Genomic DNA, 27,081 nt, shown 5'->3' with positions numbered 1-27,081 from the left:
GGCTGGTATTAGCATGCACAAATTCTTGGGTGTCATGTGGTGAATGAATCACATGTTTCCCCACCAAACATTTGCAGCCAAACAATTTCATCACATATCTGTAGACTCAGCCACTGGGGGCGATAAAAGCAGGAAGATCTGGTGTGCTAGCAGCGACTGGCAAGCAGTATACAAGAAAACCTGAAATAATAGCATAATAATTATAATACTGAGTAGATGTAGTCTATGCCCAGTATTTTGGGTCTTTTACAGATGCTTGAAACTATGGACCAAGATTTCATCTTTAGGAATTCTCAAAAGTAATGTATTTGCAGTAATTGGAATTTTTTGTGAAATTTTGGTTTTTGTCTTCAGCAGGTTTGGTCAGAAGGGTGAACATATGACTTTAAATATTAGCTCAGAGTTTCATACTGGAGGAGGGAATGAGTGAAGTGTTCAGAAATATCTTAAGGAGATAAGTTCAGAGAGTCATTAGGGAAAACAAGACACACAGATTTTGACTTCCTCTTAGATTTTGTCTTAGAGAAGCATGGGACTCAAAAACTTGCAATTAAACCAAAAACTTGCAATTTCAGAGGAAGATCCAGATGGAAAAACAGGAAACCCATACTTCAAAGGAGTTTGGATTTCACCCTTCTATCATTTTGATTTGAAGAGACAAGAGATATCAGTGATAGAAGAGCAAAAAGTCTGTAATTTCTGAAAAACTGAAAATAGAAAAGATCAAAGAGTAATAATAGTGAAATTAGAGGAAAAGTTTTATAAATGCTGGCTTTCATTGGTACAGCGCTAGATTCCACTACTGGAAGGCCTGATTGCTGGTGTGATATTGATAGGTACTTTAAAAAATTGAGGCTGGAGATTACAGGGAAACAATAAAGGCAATTCTAAACATTTTTGGGCCACTTTTCATGACTGCATACTGGATGAACTATGACAAAAATCTAGTTGCCAAATTGTGCTGTGTTTGGTTTTGTCTGATAATTAAATCTACCTGTTGGTTACAGCTTGGATGGATTTCTAACAGCCTCTGTAGCGACGCATTTCCAGTTCACTAAATAAACACCACAAACAAATAATCCAGAGATGAAGTTATAGCACTGCTCAATGCCAGCACCTCACTCTTCATTTGTCTGTTTCTTGAGACCTCATGTTGCAATTCCAAATTTTTCTTTTTTTGGTCAACATGAAAGCTTTTGTTATCACCTCAAGTCATTGCATTCTGACATCTCAGGCATCTGCCTTTCAAGATACAAATTTATTATGAGAATAAAAGCAGACTTTAATAGGACATAGCAGCAGTTAATGTGTAGTGAGCTGAAATGCAGTGGGAAAAAATCACCTAAGAAAAATAACAGGAAATACTTTAAAAGTTTTAACATGGAGGGTTTGTGTGTTGCTAGCTGGGAGATGCAGCTTCTTTTTCAAGGACTACTTTTTTCCCCTCCAATGTGATAATTTTTTTCTTTTTTTTTTTCCCTTTCCTGTCAGTGAATAAAGGTCTTTTGCTTTGTTTTTGTCTTGTTCTTTTCAGAAACTGTAGGTCAGCTTCCCCTTTCCTTCAGTCTTTGATGGCGACACATCTTCTGTTGATCTTATCTGGATAAAAGTCTTTCATATTTAGGTCAGTCCCCCCCCTCACCCACATCCAGTGAGTACATAAGGCAGGTGTCCCTGTAACAGAGTATTCGAGAAAAGGCTCTTGATCAGGCAAGAGAAGTAGGACATTGTGATTATGTAGATGATTGTGATCAGATTTATTGCTAATACAGTATCTAAATCTTGCCAATACAGTATTTAAATACCAACTGTATCATCTACTACAGTGGATTATAGTATAATCAGGCTGTGGTCCTTCATGTTGAGTCAGTAAGACTCCCCTGATTTCTACAGTTCTTGGACAAGTCTGGGTGCAACCGAGTGCACTTAGTTTCAGGTTTGCTCAACAGTTGATGCTTATAATATAAGCAGGTGTAGCTAGAAATGTACAGGTTTGCAGTCTTTGCCCTTGCAGAATTCACAGTTACAAAGCAACAAAGCATAAATGTAGCTACTCCAGGATTTTATCTCTGCATTTGACTGGATTTTAGTGCATTTTACTCACCCATCCTAAAGTGTTCTTCACCTTCAGGTTGGATGTACTCTGCCAGAATCCCCGCTGGGGGGAGTTTCCACCCAGAAACTGTGTCCAGCCTTGGAAGACCAGTTTGCCCAGCTGGACCAGTTTCCAGAAGCATTTTACACCCTCTCACAGGCTGGTGCGGATGAAAGTCAATCACAAGCATCTCATCTCCCCATCACTGGAATAAACTAATCATGTGAGGATCCAGAAATTCCTCCTGAAATATCCACCTGGTGTTCTTATCTCAGGGCAAACCACACTGCCCATCAGAGACAGAGGCAGAAAGGGGAGGATGCAGGAAGACCCAGTTGTCTTTCATCACTGTCACATGTTTTTGTGAAGAAAGTAGTTGATGTTTCTGGTGTGCATCATTGTTTCTAGACTTGGGATGCACCACATGTTACACATCATCTCAGACTGTAAGGGTGGAAATTACCATTCCTTGGGCAGATGACGCATCATAGCCCATCTTTGATAGGTTTTCCTCCTCACCTGCTGAGTGATGCTCCTACCAAAGCCTCTGCCCTATTGATGGCATCAGCAGGCACTTCTATCACAAGAAAAATCCTACCCATTTAGGTAAGATGCTTTGTTGACAGATGACGTGGTTTGTGGTTGTTATCTTGAAATTAAAAATGAATCTTGTTTTAATTATGTTTGGGTAAATAGTGCCTCTTCCTTCTCCACCATGTTTATCCTCCTTGAAATGACTCTTACCAAGTGCTGCTCCCCTTACAAATTCAATCCTTCATATGGGACAAAAGAGTGGTTTACAGTGTTGTGGGTGTTCAAGAATGTTTCTAGTTGGTTTATTTTCTCCTCTTAAACACCAGTCAGGCCGAGACAGTGAGTCTCTCCTATGCTTTATGTCAGCATGAAATGCAGGTTGTATTTTATTACTCTAATCCTTTGCAGCTTGTGTTCACACTGGCAATGAAATGACAGCAGGAGTGAGGTGAGAGTAAGTGATAAAGTCTTGGCATTAGACACTTAAAATGAATTTGTGCTTGTGAAGTTCTGACTCATTAATTCTTTTTCCAGGCTGCTGCATGGCTTAGCAGTGCACTTTGGTACTGTGATGGATTTTAGATTCGACAAATAACCCAGAATACCAAATACTTTATTGTTTCATGGAAAGGGAAGTTTTCATTTGTTTGACATTTTTGGACCCTAAAAATATATGAAAACTGTGAAGTTTGGGGTTTTCACTGTTTTTTACATCATAAAGCAATTTTAAGGGTGCAAAATGCCTCAAGTCACGTTCCTTGTAGGAAATCTTTCCACATAGAAGGTAAGACAGATTCCAAAAAAGGACTTTTGAAAGTGGAGCGCAATTGGAAAATGCTGTTTTTCTTTCCTCACTCCCTCAGAGATTACTGCAAGGTGCTTCAGATGTTGCACCTGCAGTATAATATAATATACTATAATATATAGTGGTATGATACCATAAAGTATTCTATGGACTTCAGAATAAAAATAAATATAGATACCACATCACAGGTAGACCTGAGATGTGTAAGAAAAAGTAGAATTCACACTAATTAATCACTGAAAACATATCCTTTAAGGGGTTTCAAAGCACAGAAACATCTTTATTCCAAAGAAAAACAAGGAACAATCTTCCTTTTTATTTCCTCCTGTGGGCATACTGTACGAAACAACTTGTTCCACCAATACCATACCTTGAAATTTAAGATGAACAAACTGTCAGCAATTCATGCATCTGTGTACACTTGCTATCTAAAAAAAACAGTATTTTTTTTCTTTTATTCTGTTCCTCCAATTTTTTGAGTTTGCATTCTCTTTACATATAAACATTACTCTTTCTACCTGGCAACCACTATGTCTAAAACCATTTCTTTCAGACTTTTTTCTTCTTATCTAATGCACTTCATAGACATTTTTTATGTTCCCAACCTACATTTGCCATTTTTCCCAATTAAATGTGCTTCTTAAATGAAAATTCTCTAACTTCATGTGCAGGAAAGAAGATATAGAAGCTGTCTGTATTTGAATTCTAGGAATTTAGGCATGTCAGATTGGTCTGCTGCTGGCTTCATTTCCCTTTTCAAGCTCATGGGTTTGTTTCCTAAATACTACTGTTGTACTTCACTGGTTTCTTACAGTAGTTATTTTCTCAGTCTGATTTTAGCAAATTGAGGTGGATATCAAAGTGTTGCCTCTGTAATACACTGGACAACCTCTTGCTTGGGGATTGGAAACCTCCTGAGAGCTGAGTTTTCTTTCTGTGTTGTAATTCCACTGCTGCTGCACAGAGAGCATCAGTATTAGTCGTCTACCGGCCTGGTAGGCTGGTAAGACTGGAATACAAACTTGGGGATGTTACTCACCGGGTATAATTTTGTAGCACTCAAAGTGTGAGCTACAGGTGATCTTATGTGGATACTAAAAGGGAATATTTGTGCATTTATAGTCATGTAATTCCGAAAGAAGCTGATGGATTGACAACCATAAAAAAAAGATAATTAATTGTGTATTATTTAAGGAAATAAAAAGAAAAATTTATATATCCATATTAAGGCTTAGTCCCTTAAGCTGAAAGGACAAAGATATACCTTAACATTGAGTTAGTGTGGATTTCAGCTGAATGAGATTGCCTGAGGCAACAGTATAATCACCTTACTCCCCATACAAAACTGGAGAAGAGATATAGGCTGCTGTTGGGACTAATTCAGACCTTAAATAACTGTAATTGACTCCCAAAGAAGGGCAGGTAACTCTTTCTATTTTTTCATGGAGAGATATTGTGACTCTCTACTTGCTTATATAATTCAGTCAGTGAGAGAAATAAAAGCTCTTTCTGCTACTGTATCTAACCTTGTCTGCAGTATAGGCAGTTCTGGCAGGAGCTTTCAAATAGTTTCTTCTCCAACTGTCTTCATCCCTTTTTTATCTTCTATATTCCACTTCTGCTTGACCCATCTAGAGGCACAGAGTTGTAACATAATTCAAGCTGAGAGGGACCTCAGGAGGACTCTAGTCCAACTCCTTGCTCAAATCAATGTAAACTGTAAAGTCAAACGTGTTGCCCTGAACTTTATCCGTTCAGGTCTTGAAACCCTCCAAGGATACAGATTACACAGTGTGTCTGGGCAGCTGCTCCTGCTGTTTGGCTGAAAGTCAGAACTATACCTAATTTGGTTTAGTACCATTTTATCTTTTATTTATTTCTTCATTTATTTTCTTTATTGCCCTGCAACTCCATAAAGATCTTGGCTCCCTCATTTTGAAATCTTCTTTCAGGTATTGGAAAGATACTTCTAGACACATCTAAAACCTTCCTTTTTTCAATCTGACAAAGCCCAGCTCCTCCAGCCTCTCCTTATAGGGTACATTCTCCAGCCCTAATGATCTTGGTGGACTCCCACTTGACTCACTCAAAGTTTGTTGATGTCTTTTTTGTACTGCAATGGACATGTTAATGAAAACTGGACATTGTAGTTTAGATATGCTCTAAAAATTGCTGGGTAAAAGGAAATAATATTAGCTCCTTGTGATCTTGAAAAATAGTATGATTCAGAATCCAGGAAGCACATGAAAAAAATCTGGAGCCTATTTAGTGCATGCTAAATCAAAAGAGAATGCACTCTCATCTGTGTCAGAGCTCCCTGGCAAGCCCTGTCACCCTTGTCTGAGAAAGTCTTTCTCTAGAAAAGTCAGCACATTTCTTCCTTGTTTTTCTCTCATTCCACTAAGATACATAATACATGCAAAAATAATTTTTTTTGAGTTGGCAATAAGTTGCAATTTGAAGAACAAAGAAAAGCTTAATAAAATTAAAAGGCAGATGAACTGAAACAGTAAAGAAAATCTCAGTGACTGACACACTACAGAAAGCATTAATTCAAAATTTTTGATTCAAGGGATAATAGTATTTAGCAGCATGAAATGATTGAATAACAACAACATATAAACTTTTTATATTTAGGACAAAGTTCAGATGGGGATTTACAGACATCACAGGCACAAGGAACAAAGCGACTCCTTTCCTTCTGTTAGAGAGATTTCTTGTAGGCTTGCAACTGGGAAAAGTCTAAAAAGAATTGTGGAGTTTTACATCATGCTGGAGAGCTCATTGCCAGAGTGGGTGTGATGTATTTTAGGTAATGGCTCTGGCTGGAGGACAAGAATCAGTTTGCTAAACATGGGGATGGCAATAAATATTTGCTATCAAATAAACCCTGTAGGGTTATGCACTCTCAGTTAAGTACTGTCCAGATCCCCTTTCTTGTTCCTATCACATGTTTGCTGGCTTTGGATTAGTCTAAATATGTCCCATTGCTTCTCCTGTATTTCCTATGTGAGTCAATGTCTTCAGGTGAGCAAAGTCACCCTTTGAAGAGGGAATTTTTTAGGATGCTGATGAAGAATGGGTAAATAAATAAGCTTTCTCACATTGAAAATAATAATGGGTGAAAGATAAATGAGTGTCTTTTTCTGTATTTGTCAGCAAGAACACAGATGTCAGGACTCAAATTTCTTTCTGTGTGATGATGCTTGACTGCTGGTAGGGTGCTGCAGTGGTGTTTATAAAAATCAAGACAAGATAAATCTGTGCTAGCCATTAATGAAAGCAATTAATGAAAACCTATTATAGGCAATAGGAAGAAATGAGCACTTCTAAGAGGATGAATATAAATCTGGGCATTATCCAGAAGGGTTGTGGTGTCTCTCTCCTTTGAGTTATTAAAAAATCACTTGGACAAGGTCCTCACCTAGTAGCTTAAGGTTTCTTTGCTTGATTGAGGGAATTGGACAAGATGATCTTCACAAGTACCTTCTGCCTCAACTGTTCTAGGAACCTATTATCCGTTGCTATTTTTCCAGTAATAAACTTTTAGGGAAATCTCTATCCTTCACAGTAGCTCTGATAAAGCTACTGAAAAAGATATCATGTAATTGGAATCAACTATTTTAACATGTAATCAGAAACTGTTCTGAAGAAGAAAAGCAGGCTGCACCATCAAAGTAAAAGTGATAGCTGTTTGCATCTTCAGAACAAGTGAGTGAATCTTAAGGCTACCTTTTAATGTTGATATAAGTAGTGGAACTGCAGCTACAAGTGGGACATATTTGTTAAGGAAAGCGCAGTGGTTTTTTGGTTGCATCATTATATTACACAGAAAAAGACAGCTTTTTCATGATGGTAGGACTTTGAGAACAAAGTGGTTATCTGCAGGATATCAGGTGAGTCTTAACAACAAAACTAAATTGCTGAAAAGAAGTTATTTAGCTTTTTTGAGTTTATCTTTCTTTTTCTTTCTTTTTTTTTTTTTTTTTCTTGAAACAGTTGAAGCTCTGCATTTGGGAACTCTGATGGCAGCACATGGCTATTTCTTTCCAATCTCAGACCATGTTCTAACACTGAAGGATGATGGCACTTTTTATCGATTCCAGGTAAATATTCAATATGTTCTTGACTTGCACAAATGGAGGCTCAAAGGCCTTACAGAAAAGTTCATAGCAAATTTAATCACACATTGTTTCTTACAAAAACTAGTAAAGAGTAGAAATTCCCCTAAAAATAAAAAATGGTAGAAGGATTTTATTTATAAATTTTCAGCAAAGTGTTGAGATGATAATGACTATTTTGATATTTGGAATAAAAGTGTGATAATGCTGAGTGTGATGAAATAAATTAATGTAGTATTTTTGAAATATAGTAAACTATATTATGTTATTGCCTCTTATTCTTAGTATAGTCTGAATTTAGAAAGGGGGAGATATTTAAAATATCAAGTCTATAGCAGAAATCTGATAAATAATTGAAGTAATATTTATTTTTCTTCTTTTGTGAGAATTTCCTTCCTGGTAACTCAGTAGTAGCAGAGTAGTGTGTATTCTTCTTGCAACTACAGAGACATTTTTATATTGATCTGTCAGTCCCATCAAACAGGCAGATGGTTCAGAACAAGCTGAAAGCATAAATATGTACATATGTCTATACCTACACTCGCACATATATATTGTTCAGAAACCTACATAGTTGTATTTCGTTATATTAAATTTCAAACTAAGGCCCTGGGAGCAGAAGTGTTGTTTTTCTAATAATGACTAGTGAGCTAGAATTTTGCTAGAACAATATTGCTAATGACTCGAAACAAATATGACTGCAAAGTACCAGATTATGGATTCAATGGAAAGAATTCACTTTTCTTGTCCTGTGCCACTTTTGACAATGGTGGCTGTGTTCTGTATGGCTCTTTCTATTAGGTGGTATTCATCAACAGCTGCTCCAAGCTCTTGTGTAGATATTTATTGCTTTGAAATGATATGATAACTATCACTATGAAATTGAGTTTGTTAATTCTTCTCTGTTACTTCTAACTGTATTAAATACTCAGTAAAATAACATCTAGTAGAACAAAATCTATTCTCTTCAAGATATATAGGTCTAAACTTTGTCTTAAAGATTGTTTAAATAAGAAGCTGTCAAGAATAAAATAGTACTGAAATTGTGATCTTTCAAATGCAGAAGAAAACTAATGATTGGAGACCAGTCATAATTTCAAACATTGTATTGTATTAATCTCTGTACAATACTTTCACCAATATATTGGCTTAAGTCTCATAGGCCCATGTAACGGAAGAGAAAGATTTGTATAAATCAAATCTTAGCATGAATATAATTAAATATGCACAGCACAGTCTGGCAATGAAAAGAATTATTGCATACATGCAAACAATATTATCCTATTTTCAGATTTAGATCTTGTGAGTCAGACTGCAAAAAAGTTGTTCTTCAGCAGAACAGAAAGTTAGATGTGTACATGGGTAATACTAAGAGCAAGCATTCCAAGCCTCCTCCCCTAGATCCACAGTTACCTTTGATCCTGGAGAGAGTATTTGAAGGAAAAGGGATTTTTTAAGCTCATGAGGCTTCATTCTCCTCACTATAAAGAAGACAGATGGCACATGGTTGAACGGGCTTGCTGATGTGCTTATAAGGTAAGTGGAAAGGAATCGTGGAGTGGTTGAGGCTCCAGTTCTTGGCTTGGTGTCTGAATAAGCAGTGTCCAGAAGGACAAAATATGCAAGGACTTAATTTTGCAGAGAATAGTAGTAACTTACAGGAGTGCTAGTCATTGAATTCTGCACAGCTGCCTCCATCTCTAGCACCTCTGCTGGCATGACAGTCTGACTGAAGTACAGACTGGAATTAGCTTCACCGTGGACCACTGAGAGTACTGCAGCTACCCTGCTGTGAGCTTTCCTCAGAGAGGTCCATAGCCTACGTTTGGACACAAAGCTTCAGTGAGGGCTAGATTGCATTATCTTCTCAGTGTATTTACATAAATTAAGAATTTGGCATCTATTTGACAAATGCATATGAAATAAGACACTTTAATCAAGTGTTGCTCAGTCTGTATCTGCAATGTTTGGCTTGTTTGCTTTTCTGTGGTACCTTTTGCAGTGCTATTCCTATGTCAACAACGTGACTTTGCTGTTGTGACAATGCAACTTTAGCTGTTAATGTATAGGATGAGAAAAAATTCATTAGTGGTGACATACCGTTAACTGGAGTTATAACAGGAAAATTTGTGTGCTTACATCTTCACGTTCCCCACCAAAATAAGGCTGGTATAAAATCTGTTACTGAACTGCTAAATTAGAAGATGAAGAGAACATATTCAACAGAGAGAAAGTTTGACTGCAAATGTGTGAATTTTGCACTGGAATAGACGTTCAGGTTCTTTGCACGTAGTACCCTCTTAGTACTGGACAGGATTCACAAATTTCTGGATATTTTGACAGAAGGAGAAAACCATGCACCTGCCAGCACTGAAAAGTTCAGAAGCCGCGCCTGCAGAGAAATCTTGGCAATACAAAGACCTAACCTACAAAAAACAGACTAGCTATAGTAATGTTCTCCATGTGCTTGATGTTTTATTCTCCAAAGGGTGACACATTCCCTCCTGACAGTAAAATTATCCCTAGCTTGTTTTAAACCACCTCCTGTTGTATAGAAATAGCTAAAAGCAGTGGAGATTGAGCTTCATTTGGACAAATGCCCTTTTACGGGCAAAAATTATCCTTTTCCAGTTATTACTCTTGCCATCAGGAGGCAGGAGTATAGTTACATCTACTTTTTTTAAATAATATGAAATTAAAAAAATTTTGGATCATTCAGTGACCTACTCAGGTGTTAATTAGGTTCATTTCTGTGATATCAATTTAATTCAAAGGAGATGAATATAAATATTAATTGCCTTATTAAGAGAGGATTTTTTTTCTTAGACTCGATAAGAAAAAGCAGAAACAGCTGCATTGCCTTTTCCTGGTAATTTAAACCTATGACTGAAAAAGGTGCTCACCATCTTCCTCTCCCTGAGAGCAAATAAATATGAGAGGTTCAAATAAGAAAAGCAAGCTGCATCTTGGAGAACATATCTTCCCTGGGCCAGGGATTACTCATGGAGATGTTTAATTTATGTCCACACAAATGATAATATGTCCATCTTGGTGAGGAATGCCTGGCTTGCCCTCTCAGCTGGTAAGCTTCTGTAATATCATCCCACAGAAAAATATGCTAATTTCTTCTACGAGCCCTGAATGCATAGTGTCTCCTGATGTTAATTGAGAAAAATAACATTTCCCAGTATCTTTTGGCTGTAAACAAACTCCTGGAATACCCGAGACTAGTGATAGTCACACTCCCATTTTTAAAAGAGATTAAATCATGATTTAACATTAATTAATTTTCTGAAATGAGGGTTAGGTTCTGCTGTTGTTTTGTACCTTTTAAGATGAAAGGCACAAATATCGGAGGAAAAGTATGAAAACAGGAACAGTTTCTTGTGAAAGCAAGAGTGAAGATAGCAGCAAAGTTCATGGACTTTGGGAAGATGAAGGTGTGGACTTTGATATCTTCTCCTCTTCTGCCACTGGGAACACTTTCTTGACAGATGCGTTTAACCATTCTGGCCTGGTTTTCCCATGCCTAAACTGGGGATAAAATTACATAGCAATCACTGTAAGGATCTTGAAATATCTGTGTTGCAAAATAGTTTATAGTGTGAAGTGTTGTGGACACCTTATGTCTCAGGTGGAATTATATTGCTTTACACATCACTTTGAATCAGCCCTACTGAGCTAGCTTCTTCTTGGCTCACTCTGGACCAACCTCTGGCCATTCTGAATTCTGAGTTTGTGGCTGAAAATCACAGCTCTTCAGTCACTCTCCAGAGCCTTTCTGGATCATCTACTGTGCCTTGAGGATTTTATTTGAAGTCAGATTTTAGAAATGAAAAGGAACAAGTTATATTATGCAGCATTTGGCAGATTTAGTTATCACACCTGCAGCATTTGGCAATTGCAGGTGTGATAACTAATTCATCGTCTATTCAGGTCAGGCTTGGTATATACAGGCTCTGTTAAGGTTTCTGAGGGAAAAAGATTTTAAATCCATGTGTCTTTCTGACTGCCCCATCAGTGCCACTTTTGATTTTTTAAACTCCTTACTCAGGCACACTTTGCCCCACACTGCTTGCCATGCTTGTCCTCTTTTCAGTTAGAAAAGAAGAGTCACAGAGCCAAAATCTTGTTTCCAAATTCCTCAACCTCTTTTTTAATTATTCTGAGCTAACCATGGAGCACTACTTGCTTCCTGTATGGGCTTGACAGTGCTAGACTAGCAATCTTACCCATTTACTTCACCAAGAAATCATTTTTGTGAAGTGCAACAAATGTGAAACAAAATGCCAGTGAAATCTGCCATCCATCCTGCAAAGCATTTGAGATTGTGCATAGCCAATTTTCAGAAAAGGCTTCATTTCTGCTGTTTATAAAGACTCCCTGGTGCCTGAGAGAAGAATAGCAGTAATATGCAAAGGTTTATAAGTGATTTGAGTACTCCTCCCCCATCCAAGTAATTGGATTTTAAAAAATTTTGTGGAGTGGAACAGAGCAGCTTCAGAGGCAACAACTCTTATTACTATCAACTAGGGGTAGCTGAAAGATGCTTAGTGATTTCCCTCTTTGGTTATACAGTTTAATGCATAGAAATTAATCATGTTTTATAAAAGCTGATGGGTAACACTGATTTTTACAAGTGGCTGTTTCATTAGCTCAGATGTTGTTATTGATTAATTTTGAGATAAAGCCAAAACAGATCTATTTACTTTATCACTGGATTCCTTACAATGTGTAGCAGCCACTGCTGCTAGTTTGTTTATTGTGGAATATGTGCTATATTACAGGATTTTGTTTCATATGACTTTATTACAGGAGGATTATGGATTAATGTGGTTAGGTTTGCCTAATGATATTAGTGTATAACTCAAGCGAACCAGTATGTGTTTGTGTGTGCAAATCTTGTTTTCTGGTTAAAGGGCATGAAGGTCCTTGTAACTGTTTTGTTCTGGAGGCTTAAATGTATCTGCAATCATATCTGCAGTGCTAGGTAAGCCTTATTTCTCTAGCTCCTGACTTGTTCTGGCTGCTGATTCAAGTTACACCTACAATCAAAAAAAGTGCCTCAAAAGCATACTGATAAAAACTGGCAGCATTATTTCTGCCTGGGCTGATAAACAGTACTTGACTTTCCCATAGCCACTCTACCACCCACCTTCCTTCAGCTGTAAGTGGGATGTCATGGCAAAATGACAAACGTTCCCTCTTTAATACTTCATGATGAACTGCTTCATATTTCCTTCTGAGAAAAAGTAAAATTCTTAAGGATGATAATTCCTTCAGGTTTTTTACTCTCGTGAAAGATGACCAAACCACATCAGTATTTCATTAGCTTCTCTTTGAAAATGGTGGTGTTATGTAATGTATGTGTTAATAAATGTACATGCTATACCACATCCATAGCTCTCCTGGGTGAAATCTTCACTTACGAGCTTCTAGATCATGAAACCCGGCACAAAGATTGTGTAATATTCATTCTATAGGAATATTTGACATTGCAAGGGATGCTATAATTATTCTACAGTGTATTTTGATATGTGATTTGTAACAAATAGTTGAACCAAGTTTTGTTTGCATAGTCCAACAATTTAGAAGGTAATTTATGTGAGCAGAGCCTCCCTGCATTGCTGTGGGATATTTTTAATAGATCAGATTAGAAAAGGCAGCTTTCTCCTTTGCACATGCCTCCTATTCTCATTCCTGACCTCATTCCATTAGACCAGGGATCTTCTTATCAGATTTTTCTTTTTTCCTAATCCTTCTGTGTTGAACAAAGCAAATCTTTTTCCTGTAGTTTTCATGGATAACCTCTCTAGCAAATTCTTCTCAGAGACTGTTAAATATCTGGAGCGTGAAATTATGTGGAGACTTTTCAAACAGAAATGGAAATGTAAACTCAGCACATGCATTATAGTCACGTGTTATGTGATTAAACTGTTTGATGTCTGTAATAAGGTAAACTTCAGATTAAGACCAGAATTTTATGACTGTTAAAACCAAGCAATTAGACAAGAAAATGTGGAACATTCCTTTGGAAAAACATCAGTCATTTTAACTACGTGCATGTTTATTGTTGGTGCTTTTTGTCCATACAATCACAGCATTGCAAAAGTCTATTAATCAGAAACTGATTTTTATATCAGGCTTTGTTTTCAGTGTCTAGAATTTTCAAAGATTTTTTTCTTTCTTGATGTTTTGGACTTCCTTTCTGTTTAAATCTTAATCTGTACCTTATCCAAATATTAGTAACCTTTAGCTTTCAAAGATTGGAAACATATACTGTATTAACTGTTCAATCTAAAGAGTAGATTTAGAAACATTATAAAAGAGAAATTTTAAACTTTTTACCTTTTCTGTAAATACACTTCCCTTTGCTGTAATCTTCTGAAGCTCCTCTGCTTTATGCATTTTTTTAAAATAACTGCCATGTTTCAAAGGTTACTTGAATTAATATTTTTCCATGTATAAATTACCCTTCAGGTAATTGCACCCCTTTAAATATCATGCAAATAATTCAGTACTTTTGATAACTCTCACCAATTAGATAGTCATTGTTACAAAGTACTGGAGTTAGAGGAGAAAGAGAAATACCAGAGGAAGAATTTCATCATAATATTTACACATGCATATAAATCACAGTTCTGAGGAACCAGGAGTCATTCTTTAGCTTGGTAAGGCTTTTTTTTTTTTTTTTTTTTTTTTTTTTTTGGAAATAAACACAGTTTACCATGTGAAAACACAAGAAATCCTTAAGCTTTCTGTGCTGAATTTCATCCGCCTTCTAACCTGAACTATCTGACCTCATAAAAACATTTCCCTCCCTGAATTTTTTTTTTTTTTTTTTGCCCTGTAGCCTTATCTCCATGTCCAAATTAATTTTGGGCATGTTCGCAGAGCTGATTGCAGGCCAAATTGAACTTTGTTCCCTCTGGGAGCCAGCTGGCTGGAGGCCAGCTCTGGCCACGCTGCAGTGCCTGAGCCAATGAGCTGTACTTCTCAGCAAGTCCCATTAAATGCATTCGAGCACCAGGCAGGCAGGGTCATGGCTTGCAGTTCAGAGACAGCTTGTGCCTGCCCAGCTCAGAGCCTTGGCAAGGAGACCTCATGCCTCTGTGAAAGACCTTTGTCTGCCCACTGTCTCCCTCCTTCTTTAGACTCAAACAAGGAAGGCATTTAATGATCTTCTGTACTTATCTGTACTAGCTGTAATTTGAACCCCTTTCTCATCTTGTAATGTCTGCCTTTTACTGGGGTTTCTCTTTGGCTTACCCTATCACACATCTTTGAAACCTTTTAATATGGCTTATCATGTGCTTTGCTAATTAAAACTCATGTTCTGTTTTAACTTTTCTGCTTTTATTTCCCTGGCACAGGGAGGTTTACACTCATCCTTAGTAGCCAGTGCATTATTTTCTGCTTTTTCCTCAATCTCTTCTCCACATTTAGGTTGCACCTTTTTATCCTTCAGAAAAGCCTTGGTCATCTCTGCTTCCTAATGAGCTAAAGTGACAACATTTCAAAACACTGAAGATCATGTGCCCTTTCCCATACTGTGTTTAATGCCCACACTGCCTTTACCCCCAAAGTGCAAGTTTCAGTAAAATTTAAATGTGTTATTTCAAATAAATACTGGAAAAAGTACTCTGGCCACACATAGCTGTGGCGTTGTGTCGTTTTCCCCGGTCCCGGGCAGCTCCGGAGAGCCCGGCAAGGGTACTGCTTCTCAGCGGGATGGGGGCGCTGCTCGTCCCGGGTGCTCCTGCGTTTCGCGCACCAGGGTGGGGCTGGCCGCTTCTGCTACCATGCATGAGGGGCGAGACAAAGAGGGAAGGAATGTCCAGTTCGTCCACGTGGTTAGCTGGAAAGCTTTAATGGCCTCAGGGAGCTGCGGCGGAGAACCACGGCTCGCTCCCCAGTGCCGTGTGGACAAAATGGCGCTGGGACCGGGGGGGGGGGGGGTGCGGGGTTTTATAGGGGGCAGGCAGAGGGGGGGGAAGCCCCCCTTGCCCAGTGGGGGCAGGTTACGGGGATGTGACGTGGAACGGGGTAACCAATGGGGACGTGACAGGGGCAGACATGGGGCTCTGGGGCGAATGGGGTTGCGGGAACGGGGTGACAGACACTGAACTCTCCGGAGTGGACAGGGGGGTGGTTACAGGACTGGCACGGTGAGCTCCAAAGGTAAGAGACCGGGAGCGGATCACCGTGGGATGGGGAAACACGGGGGGTGCACAGGGGTACACAGAACCGGCTAACTAACACATATCAGAGCCCCTAATCTGAGCCCAAACCCGGGATGCAACATATCCCTGTTTTTCAATATATAAAAAAGTACGGCTGTTTGGTCTTCTTCGGTGCTCATCTGGTTGCTTCTTCACTCAGCTTCTGCTCCTGGTGTTTCCTTCTGCTGCTGCGATGGCTGCCCTTTGCAGATGGAGAGGGCTAGCTGCGATGAAGCTGGGATGGTTCTTCTCCGGGTGTTTGGGGATAGGGGTACTGGGACAACAACTTTATTACAAACACGTGGGCTGGGGACACAAACAGACTGGAGTAGCCGAGGGGACTTTTCTGTGGCTTTGGGGAAAAAACATTTTTTAAAGAGATGTAGAATTTTTTTCTCCTTGCAGCACCTGTGGTTTGATGCGACCCCCCAGTTGGTGGGGTCATCTGCTGCATCACAGGCACTCTGATGTTGCGACTCACCACCTGCACTACTTGATAAATCACAGCTCCCCTTGAGGTGCTGTGGCCTGCCTTATTTTTATCTTCACACAAGGCAGATTCACGTTCCTTTTTCAGTTTTTTTTGGAAAGTGGGGTCCCCCTCCCACTGACCCTGGGGGTGCCCTCCCCAAAACTGGACATTGGATTACAAAATGTCCTTTCTGATCACAGTGGAAGCATTGGCATTTCGACGGAGACTGCCTCGGAACAATGTTCTTTGGAGGCACAGCAGCCAAGGCAACCACGTGGTTTCTGGGCTTTTCTGGGATCTCAAGCTGTGTTTCAGCGTTCATGGATGTTGTTTCTGGGACAAGCTTGTCCTGGACCTCTGATCCCTCTACATGCCTCTCAACTGCCATTTTGACCCGATCCGTGGAATCTGCAAAAGGCTCAGAAACCTGCTCCTGTTCCCCCCTCCCCCTGCTTCCCTCCCTCCCGGGTCTCCAGGAACAATGGAAATGCGAGGGCAGGGACTCCTGCTGCCCCCTCCCTCCTCTTCCCCCCCCCAGATCTCTGGGGCCCATGGGAACGTGGAGGTAGGGGCTCCTGTGTCCCCCCCCCCACCTCCTCTTCCCTCCCCCCTGGCTCTCCGGGGCCCATGGGAAGATGGGGACAGGGTGCGGGGAACAGGACAGGGGCTGCCCCCTTCCTGAGGCAGCGGGAAGAAGACGGCAGAGCTCTCCCTGGAGGAAGAGGGTGGGGTTGATGATGCAAGTGGGAGAACATGTAAAGGACTGGAGGGAACGCCCACACCAGGAGGAACAGTGGGTGGGGGAGTAACCTGATCTCCCAAGGGGGTGGCACCCACGCCCACAGGGAGGCAGAAGGGGGTTGGGTCAAAGGTGGGGACAAAAGGAACTAAGGAGAGAAAGGGATTATGGGAAGAAAAAGCCCTCCCACGTGGCCATCCTCCATTTTGTGGAGACAAAGGCATCGACCACGTGGCCACGGCTTCCTCAGGGGAACAAAGAAAGGGATTCATAGACACAGGATTGCACGGGGTAGCACCAAAACTGGGATTTTTAACTGGGAAAAAGGAATTTGAAAAAGGGTTTGGGGTCAGTTCCTCATTGAAATGGCCAATTTTGCTAAGGCAGGGGCACTGGGGGGGCTTGGGGGAGCCAGGAGCATGGTCCATGTTTGTAGAGCTGCCCTGTGCCTTAGAGCAGTGGAGTACTCCCCCCTGCCCACCCGGTTAGGGAAGAAGGGGTAGGAGAAGAAGGTGGGTAAACGGGTTCAGGAGGAACAACAGTTTTGTCCGATGGCTTTTCCCCTTCCCGGCTCGCGTCCCGCGCGCTCTCTGCTCTTAAAACCATCCAAATTAACATATGGAGCTTAAGGAAACAATCTTTCACGGAGGGATCCCTGCGCTCTATTCCCTCTGCTAATTTTGCTCCCACCTGCTCCCAGAACTCCTTTTTGCGAGCGTCCCCCCCAGACATACGGGGGAAGGAAAAGCACAGCTATTGAACAAAACTCTTAGCAGAACTCTTGGGGAAACTACCTTTCACCATTAAACTACCCTTCACCATTAGGATTTCTTTAACTTGGGTATAGAATTCCTTCTGTTGGGTGGTTAGCACGGTCCCCATGCTATTTCCACCCACCTGACCTCACCCCTGGGTGCAGGAAAAGCGGAAAAAAAACCAAAAAGGGCGAAAGACCCCGGTGGTTGTATTAAAATGCAAGTCCTCCGGGCTTCACCCGGGTGCCCAGCCTGTCTGGGGGAAAACCCTCAGAGGACTGGTCCGCGGGGAGGATGTGGCGGGACCCGGATAGCTCCACCGTACGGACGAGAGGGCTCCGAAGTGGCTTTATTCCTAGAGGCTTTATTTCAGGAGCGTCGCAGGAACAGGAGGGTGAAACGAGGGGCACAAACTCTCCAGAAGGGAGCGAACTCCGGAAGCCCCGAGGAAAGGCAGGGCTGGGTATTAAGGGCAAAGAAGTGGGAGTGGTTAGGGTACAAAACAGCCAATAGGCAACGGGTAAAGGGGGGAGACAGAGTGGGGTGACATACAGAGAACTAATCGGGGTACAGAGGAGGAGTGGTATTCTAACAGGAGCCAATGGGGGTAACAGAATAACTGAACTTTCTGGAACTGGGGAGTATGCTAAACATTGATTGACAGCTCTTCTGGGGTGGAGAGCAGCAGTTGGTTGGCAACCTTTTTCTACACTGTTGCTGCCTCCCAAGGGAGAGCAGGAACCCCTCCCACAGGTGGTTGCCGCCGGTGCTGTGCACCGCACGCCCCCTTGCCCTCGGGAACATGGCAAAGCCCACCCACGGGAAGGAGAGTATTAGCTGGGTCCGTCCCTACCACTGATACTCACCAAATCGGAATCTCCACAAACAAAAACTGCAGCCAGGGTCCTCGCTCCCGGGAAGCAGCTTCTTTTTAGCTTTCCGCAGCCATGAAAAGTTGCGCTTCCTTTCCCATGCGGGGAAAGGACCGCGTGCTTTCCTTGGGGGTGGAAACTTCACTGACCTACTGCATGAAGTCTGCGTTCCCGTTTTCAGTCCGGCACAAAGCACTGTTCCAGCATGGACCGCCGCTCACTCGGCTTGGCGGTGGCGCTCGCTGGTTGGTAGCGTGGCCCCGCAGCAGCGGCAGCGGCTCTCCATGCGGCTTCTGGGTGCTTCGCGGTGAATCTCTGCCTGCGCTGGTGGCTTTGCAGGCCATGGCCCCTACATGGGGCGTCACTGTGGCATTGCTTCGTTTTCCCCGGTCCCGGGCAGCTCCGGAGAGCCTGGCAAGGGTGCTGCTTCTCAGTGGGATGGGGGTGCCGCTCGTCCTGGGCGCTCCTGTGTTCCACGCACTGGGGCAGAGCTGGCCGCTTCTGCTGTGTGTGAGGGGCGAGACAAAGAGGGAAGGAATATCATCTGTGTGGTTAGCTGGAAAGCTTTAATGGCCTCGGGGAGCTGCGGCGGAGAACCACAGCTCGCTCCCGAGTGCCATGTGGACAAAATGGCACTGGGAGCAGGGGGGTGCGGGATTTTACAGGGGGCAGGCCGAGAGGGGGGGAAGCCCCCCTCACCCAATGGGGGCAGGCTACGGGGGTGTGACGTGGACCGGGGTAACCAACGGGGATACGACAGGGGCGAACACAGGGCTTTGGGGCGAACAGGGTTGCGGGGACAGGGTGACAGACACTGAACTCTCCGGAGTGGACAGGGGGGTGGTTACAGGACTGGCATGGTGAGCTCCAATGGTAAGAGACCAGGAGCGGATCACCGTGGGAGGGGGAACACGGGGGGTGTGTGGGGGTACACAGAATTGGCTAACTAACATATATCAGAACCCCTAATCTGACCCTAAACCCGGGATGCACCTTATAGCTTTTAATTTATATATGAAACAACAGAGTCCTCTTCTAACATAATTAACATAGTTGTGAGTATATAGTCTTTGTTCATAGCCTGTTGTGAAATGAATGCTGACAGCAAAGTTTGTGATTTTTCCCCAAGTCAGAAGATGGAATTTGTTTTTAATCTTATTTGGGATGGGAGTATATGCAATTTGTCAAGAGAAATCTTAAGTATGCATCTATTAATATAGACTTTATAACAAGCATGCCCACAGCTGGAAGACTTTCAGCTGGAGAACTGCTTGAGCAGATATAGTTTCTATGTATTTAGGAACCCTCACTACATGCTTTTTTCAGAAGCTCAGTTTGAACCTGCAAACAGAGGTTAACCTTCCGTTTAGCAGAGAAATTATGTAGCTGTGCTTTTCTTCTTGGGCCTTTCTGGATATACATTTTGTGCTCTACGGAAGGACTGTTCTCATTTTCTGAGTTTGTAAACTGTATATTTCAAGGATGGTGACTTTTTGCTTTTTATGAATCACTCAATTAAATTTTATAGTTGCTTCTCCAAAATGTGCTGAGTACTGCAATTAATTCTTTAGGAATTCATCTTCTTTCTATTTGTGCTTATATGTGCTTCTACTGGTCATTTTGATTTCAGTGGCACTGTGAAGGAATGGTTGATTGGAGAATTACTTATTGTTGCTCCCTTAAAAATATACCAAATGGCTTACAAGAAACACATACTAGCCTTTGAAGTTAGCTTGTGATAGGTCCTTTTTTATCCTTTAGCTCCTTGCTGTTGCTTGATAAATAGCAAGTTCTGAATTGCTTCTATAAAATTTGATGTGTCAATGTTACAAAACCAAGAGATTTCTCACAATATATATTTAATTTCATAATTGGTGTAATGTGTCACCCTTCAGCCCTGTTGGTTTCCAGATTAACATTGAAACAATTTTGAAGGGAAGTGGGCAGCAAAGTGGTTTCCATTTTTGCAGCTGGGAGATTTTTGAGAAAAAAAACAATAAGAAATAGAAAGTAAAGCAGAAGGTTTTCCTGAAGAACCTGTGTTTTGAAATACCACTCAAACCACTTCACACATTTGATGAGTTGCATTCAACTGCTCAAATATTACGTAATTCTCTGTAGCTGTGTGTATGTGCTTATGTATTGATCAGTCACTCAATCACAGAATATTTTGCATTGGAAGGGACCCACAGGGATCATTGAGTCCGACTCTTAAGTGAATGGCCTGTATGGGGATTATGTGCTCTATAAAAAAATGCTATAATAATATTAATTTTAACCAAAAGTTGCTATTTTAAAAATGAAGTAATTTGTATGAAAAATGTGTATACAGTCTTATATTCTCCATTTGTTAGAAGTGAATTCTTTTAACAATACATGTAGCACAGTCTTAATAAGTATAGTGTTGAAGTAGTTTTTGGTACTTTATTGTCTTTCTCTTTGAAAAAAAAAAACCCCACATTTTAAATCACAACCGGTAAACAAAAAAAGTAGACTTTGATGTCTTTGTGAAAACAGGATGTTTTTAGAGGAATTTTTAAACAAATAACACCTAGGAAAAAGAATTGAATATTAATCTATGAATGAAGACTCTCAAAAATCAAGAACTGAATGAACTTCAAAGCATCTTATACCTCTAAACCTGGTTCTTCAGGACATGTGAGAGATGTATTTCTAGGGAAGATGTAAAAGATAACCCCATTACCTAGCCTTGTGGGTTTTGTTCCCTTAACTTTGAGAACAAAAAACCCACTTTTTTTTTTCTTTTTCAATGTAATTCTGACACTAGTGTGATAAACAGGTGTACAAATGTAATTTTCTGTTTTAATGCCTCTCTAAAAAATGTCAAGTTAACAGTATAATAGATCTACCAAAAATATAAATTGAGTCTCAAAACCAGTAATGATCCAAGGACTGTATAATGCTTGCATTGTCTAACTTGAATTTCCTACTTCTTGTTTTTTTTGCCTATAGACACCCTATTTTTGGCCATCAAATTGTTGGGAGCCGGAAAACACAGACTATGGTCAGTGTAGAAATATTTCCTATTTCTTTTAGAAATTATGCATTTTATTAATGAATGTGTCATTGCAATCTGTCTTGTTTCACCATCCCACTCTTTAAAACATAATTATATGTTATGTAATTCCTGTGCAAGAGCTACTGATATTGAAATGAATGCGTTGCTACCTTTTTCAAAGTTTATAAGAAGCTTATCAAAGTCATATTTTGGAGTGGATCTGAGGAAAAAAGAAAAAAAATCCAAGCCCCAAAATTCAAGACTAATCAAAACCTACCTTACTATTTATATTCTCTGTTTGCTCCAACAAGTGTAATTATTTACAGTGAAAGAATCTCAGTGAAGCAGAGGAGACTTTATTGATGGTTGTGCAATGGTTATTATCAGATTGAGACCCAAAGATGTGCCTAGTTTAGAGTTCTTATTTCTAATATACACCATGTGGAAAATTACTAATTATGAAAACTAGTATTGTTCTAATATGAACTGTATTAGAAAATACAGTTTATTGTTTATTTGTCTGTATGTTGTAATTACTGATGTGTGCTTAGACAGCAAAATCTGAGGATCACAGGTAGCAATGTATTAGGAAAAAATATTATTAAAAATGATAACAAAGTTAGTTAATCTGTACATCAAATAGTGACCTAATTTTTAAAGAAAGTGTATCTATGAGCAGCCTCCTGTTCATTCTAATCCAAATTGTATGTACTGAGCTCATCTGAAGACCAGGTCACTGATTTAGGTAACTGAGCATGTACATGATAGGTTATGTTTTCAAAACTTCAGACCATGAATATCTCTTTTTACAGCTTTTCAGAAATTTAGATGAGTGTTCACTTGTAATTTGGATTCTATACCCTTGGGAGCCAAAGACTTTGGGGATGGATGGTTCCAATAAATGTTTCCTTCCTTTTTAGACCAGACTCAGTTTAATTTCAAATACATTGCCAAATAAAGTAATTTTAAGCTGAAATTCTCAGCAGAGCTGAGTGTGTATCCCCATGGTATAATTTGAAAATGTGACAGTTTCTTCATCCTATAAGAGTAGAAAAATGTTCAATTTTTTACTGACATTTGAAGATGTCCAGTAAAAAGTTATTGAAAGCTCCCAAGGAGGAGGGTTTCTTACCACATGTGTGTGCTTAGCCATTCTGTATAAGGAAATTAGTCACTGAAGGAAAAATTATTGACTTACCATTTATTACTTCATTAAGGTTCCCTAATATGTTAAAGATCAGCAAGTAATTAGCTATGGTTTAAGAGACATTGAATTGTTCAGCTGTAATGTTATCATGTTGCTGGGGTGGTTTTAATAAATAATTATATGCTTAACATGTCTGAATTTAAGATCAGGCTGAGAAAGTTTATATTAATATCCTTTAGTCTAAAGTAGGAGATACTAACTCTCCTGTCACAGCTGATCAGTGGATTATATGAATTATAATGAATTATAAACCTTAGTCAGTAAATAAAAATCTTGTATAATATGTCCAGGTTTGTATGCCAGGAATACAGAACTAAACTCGGAATCAGTGTTTTCATCATGCAGGGACGAGCTTTTGTTGAACGGTAAATGTACTCATTTGAGAGCTTTTGAGATTTTAAATATGTTTCAGTTGCTGAGGTAAGCTCTTTGGTTGCAGAGGAGAGATGGAAGGGGAAGCAAACCCTCCAATCCTGTTATCTCATTGCTACTTCCATGTCATGAGCCAGAAGTGCAATCCTCCCATGCAACAGGGGCAGAGCATTGTACTGGAGCTACCAAAGGTAGTCACCAAAGGTGTGTCACCAAAACTGGATAATGCTGGAGCATTTGCAGGAAAATAAACTTTTAAGGCACCTTTTCAATACTGTTCTTATTAGGTTAGCATCATCCAAGTCCCAGAAATTAGCATTTCCTTTGTAAACAATGGTGATAAGAGGAATACAGGAAAATCAAAATATTTAATCAAAATATTTAAGGAACTAAAATAAATCTAAAGTAGGTTTGCATGTTCTGCAGATTTTCACGATAATTGTTACTTCCTGGAAATTATAGTACATAGAATTTATGTTATTACAGATATGCAAATGCATTTCATACTTATCATGCATTATGGTGCTGTGTAGTGCTACAAATTTAATGGACTTGTCCTGAACAAGCTTAAAACTGTGCCCTCTAAAATTAGTGACTGTAGTAGGCATTAGAAGTCTCTCAAGACCAGCAAAAAGCAAACTCTCTCTGTAATCTTCCTTGATCAAAGTTACTAACAGGGCAAATCACTTTCTTAGCCATTAATCTAATTTAACAAGCCATTGGAAATACTCTAGAATTTTATTTTAATTTAAAAATTAATCCTAACCATTCATCTTTACTCATCTATAACTGGACTACTGTCCAGAATGTAGCACACTGGCAGGAAAATAATTTATCTTAAACAAGAAATTAAATGAGATTGAGATACTGTGTGTTTATTACCAGAACTAACTAAGAAACAAATAATCCTTACATATTTGCATAACATGGCAATATCGTCTCTAAAATATAATTTGATCTATATGAGCTTGTAATAGCAATTATTTGCCTTGAAAAAATATTTTGCTGTAGAAAGTATAACCGAAAAAGACATACAAACAGAATCTTCCAATATGTCAAAAAAACACAGACACATTGCCATAATAAAGCTGTAGTGCACTGCTACACTGTGGTAGCAAAAAAAGGGCTTGGATTAAGTTATGTCAAAATGGAAAATAGCCTTTTGATTGTAATTTCCAAAATATTGACTATGATCATTATGAGGTTACTGAGAAACTGCCAATTTTCATTAAGTGCTGAAAATCTCCCTCCTTTTTCCTGAAAATCATGCTTTAAGTGTTGTCAAGAGAGATTGCAAATAATTTTTATAAAGGCAGTTCCTTAAGTTCCATCTGTTGAAGTCCCATTTTAGTGCCATATGTCTTGGAGTCTACCCAGGCAGGACATGTTGTTCTTTGTAGAATCCCGCTGGTTTTAGAGTGATTTTGTTAGTGAAAATAAGTAGTAATAATAACAACTATTATTATTAAGGCTCGTGTAGTTCAAATAACTTTGCTTTTTCCTTTGAGTTAAGTCATGTTCCTGAATTATGATTAGGTTTTGTGACAAATAGAATCGGATCTCAATTCAGATAAACTGGCTCTTGTAATGAACACAGCTAGTGGCTGAGCATGTGACCTGCTCGTAATTATCTTCTCTTTTCTTACAGATATAGTTTTGTAACTGACGGATTCTTTTTTTCCTGGCATATTATAAACAGGTCATGTCATTAAGAAGTAGTTAAATAGGAAGTCTAGTTAAGACAATTGCATCACAGAAAGGGGAAATATAATGCCACATATGAAATTGTTATTCCATGTGCATTTGGTCTCAGTTCTAATGGAACCTGTCAGGTGCTCTTGGAGGTTTAGTGACTCACAGCTGTTGCAAATTTGAGGCATTTAGTTCATTACTGTCCTCTTTTTTAAATAAGTAGAAAATATGAAATGTTAGGGTAAAATTCCATTCACAACAAAATGGCAATTATTTGCCTTTTTTTCTATTCTTTAGGCTTTATTTAACATATTTCTGAAAATGTAAGGCTTATAACAATTTTAGATGTAATATAAGAAGAATCAGTAACTTTTAATCATTTTCCCTAGTGAACTTTTGCTGATAGTTGGACTCAAAAGTATCTTTGACATATCAGACTTTTTCTTGCAGTTAAATGCATATTAAAAAAAATCTGCATTAAATGCATAATAAAAAAAGAAATCTGCTCAAAGGAGAGAGAATAAAATTTAGAGTGTCACAGTCATTTATAGTCTTAAGGAGGTTTGGACATACTAGAAGACAAAAAGTCAACTGCACCAATATATTTGGAACAGGATGTTGTTTGAGCATTATAATGTTTTTCGTGTGCATTTCTCTCAAATGAGTTAAAAATGAAGGAGGACTGCAGAATGTTGGTAAGTTATAGAGAACACAGTAAACAACTGATAATGCAACAGGAGTTTAAGAGCACTTGACCATGTGATCTTTAAATGATGCTAAATGAGACTGTTTTTCTCTATATTCAAAGCAAATTCTTAAATTCTGTTGCTGTGTAGAAGAAGAAGTTTTGAAAATGTAACATATTTTCAGTAGCCTTCCAGGTAAAGTCATGTATTACAAAAGAAATCTCCTAGGAAATTAGAACAATCATGGGGGTTGGGTAAGTTTTAATTAATTGCTCCAATTAAAAGTGTGAGATACTTCTCTGGATAAATGCTGCAGCTCTTTAGATAGTTATCACTTTGTTATCTGTCTTGTGTTACAGTAAAATGAGGTAGCCATTTATTTTGCTGCGTCAAATCTTTTTCATTTTTGTTCTCCAGCATTTTTAAGAGAGTACAAGTCTTTCCTTATTAAATTTACTTGATAATCAACTAACAAGTCAGTCTGAACAACACTTCCTTCCTAATGATACTTTCTTATCGCTTAAAAGTAAACTGACAGAGGCCTCTCCATGTTTTGTTTCTGCTGCTCTGTTCTGAACATGAGCCATTTCACCTGGCTCATTTCCCTCTTCTATCCCAAACCTACAGTAATGCTAAAAAGTACATACTGCACAAAAAGTACCTGCAGTCATGTATCATGTTTTTCACATGTTGAAAATTTTCATATAATTTTCTCTTTAGAGTCTCTTGCCTACTTATTTTACATGCTTAGCTTCAAATTCCTCTATGAAAATTTGAGTAGTCCAGGAATTCTCTCTCCACTTTGGCTTTCTGTACCCTTTACCATAGAGTGACTGCTTGGAAGAAGAACTGTGTGGAGAATACATTATGTACTTTCTTTGCCCAAATGCACAGGAAGGATTTCCTTGGCAACAGCATATTAGTAAGCAATTTGTATTTGAGAAATACTGATCCCTATTGCTTACCTGAACTCTGCTGGAACACTGCATGTTCTCAGCATCTCTGGAAATCAACCCATAACTATGAGTCAATAGCTTGGGGCAAAACTGGTAGCAGAGAAGTACTTTTGATACAAATTGTCATATATATATATATATATATATTAAAAAATTGTTAAAATTCATGCCATGAGAATTTACAAAAGATGTGTGAATAGTTTCTGGAGAATGCTGCCATTCTATAATCTCAAACCTTGATTCCCAGTTCCCATTTTTTCTACAGCTAGTGTCAGAATATGTCAGCAACAACTCCTGCAATCAATTCTTTAAAGTCCTTAATACACATACCTCTGTTAAGGACCCATCTCTCAAAATTTTCTGGATTTCTAGGTATAGTAAGAAACAGACTTTTCCTACCAGAACTCAAATAATTTACTAAACTGTTTCTAAGACTGTGTTGTGACTCCTTAAGTGAATGACTTGCCTTTAGGAAGATACATATACAGGATATATTGACTAAGATCTTGCTGACAGGACTAAGTGTCACCACAA

The 27,081-nt window shown here is 39.3% G+C and overlaps 1 protein-coding gene across 10 annotated transcripts in view; it reads left to right on the top strand.

Annotated features, from left to right (window-relative positions):
* The window catches only part of RGS7 (regulator of G protein signaling 7), a 237,837-nt gene that overhangs the window by 143,515 nt on the left and 67,241 nt on the right, over positions 1–27,081 (top strand). For all 10 annotated transcript variants that reach the window (XR_008429773.1, XR_008429774.1, XM_053937363.1 and 7 more), the window contains exons 5-6: positions 7,434–7,540; positions 21,589–21,640. Coding sequence is in view for 8 of the 10 variants with exons in the window: in XM_053937363.1 (XP_053793338.1) it covers positions 7,434–7,540; positions 21,589–21,640 (159 nt within the window). In the remaining 2 variants the exon portion in view is untranslated. The remainder of the gene's footprint in view (positions 1–7,433; positions 7,541–21,588; positions 21,641–27,081) is intronic.

Source organism: Vidua chalybeata, chromosome 3 (assembly GCF_026979565.1).
Source record: "Vidua chalybeata isolate OUT-0048 chromosome 3, bVidCha1 merged haplotype, whole genome shotgun sequence".
NCBI lineage: Eukaryota > Metazoa > Chordata > Aves > Passeriformes > Viduidae > Vidua > Vidua chalybeata.
This window is presented reverse-complemented; position numbering and strand designations above follow the sequence as displayed.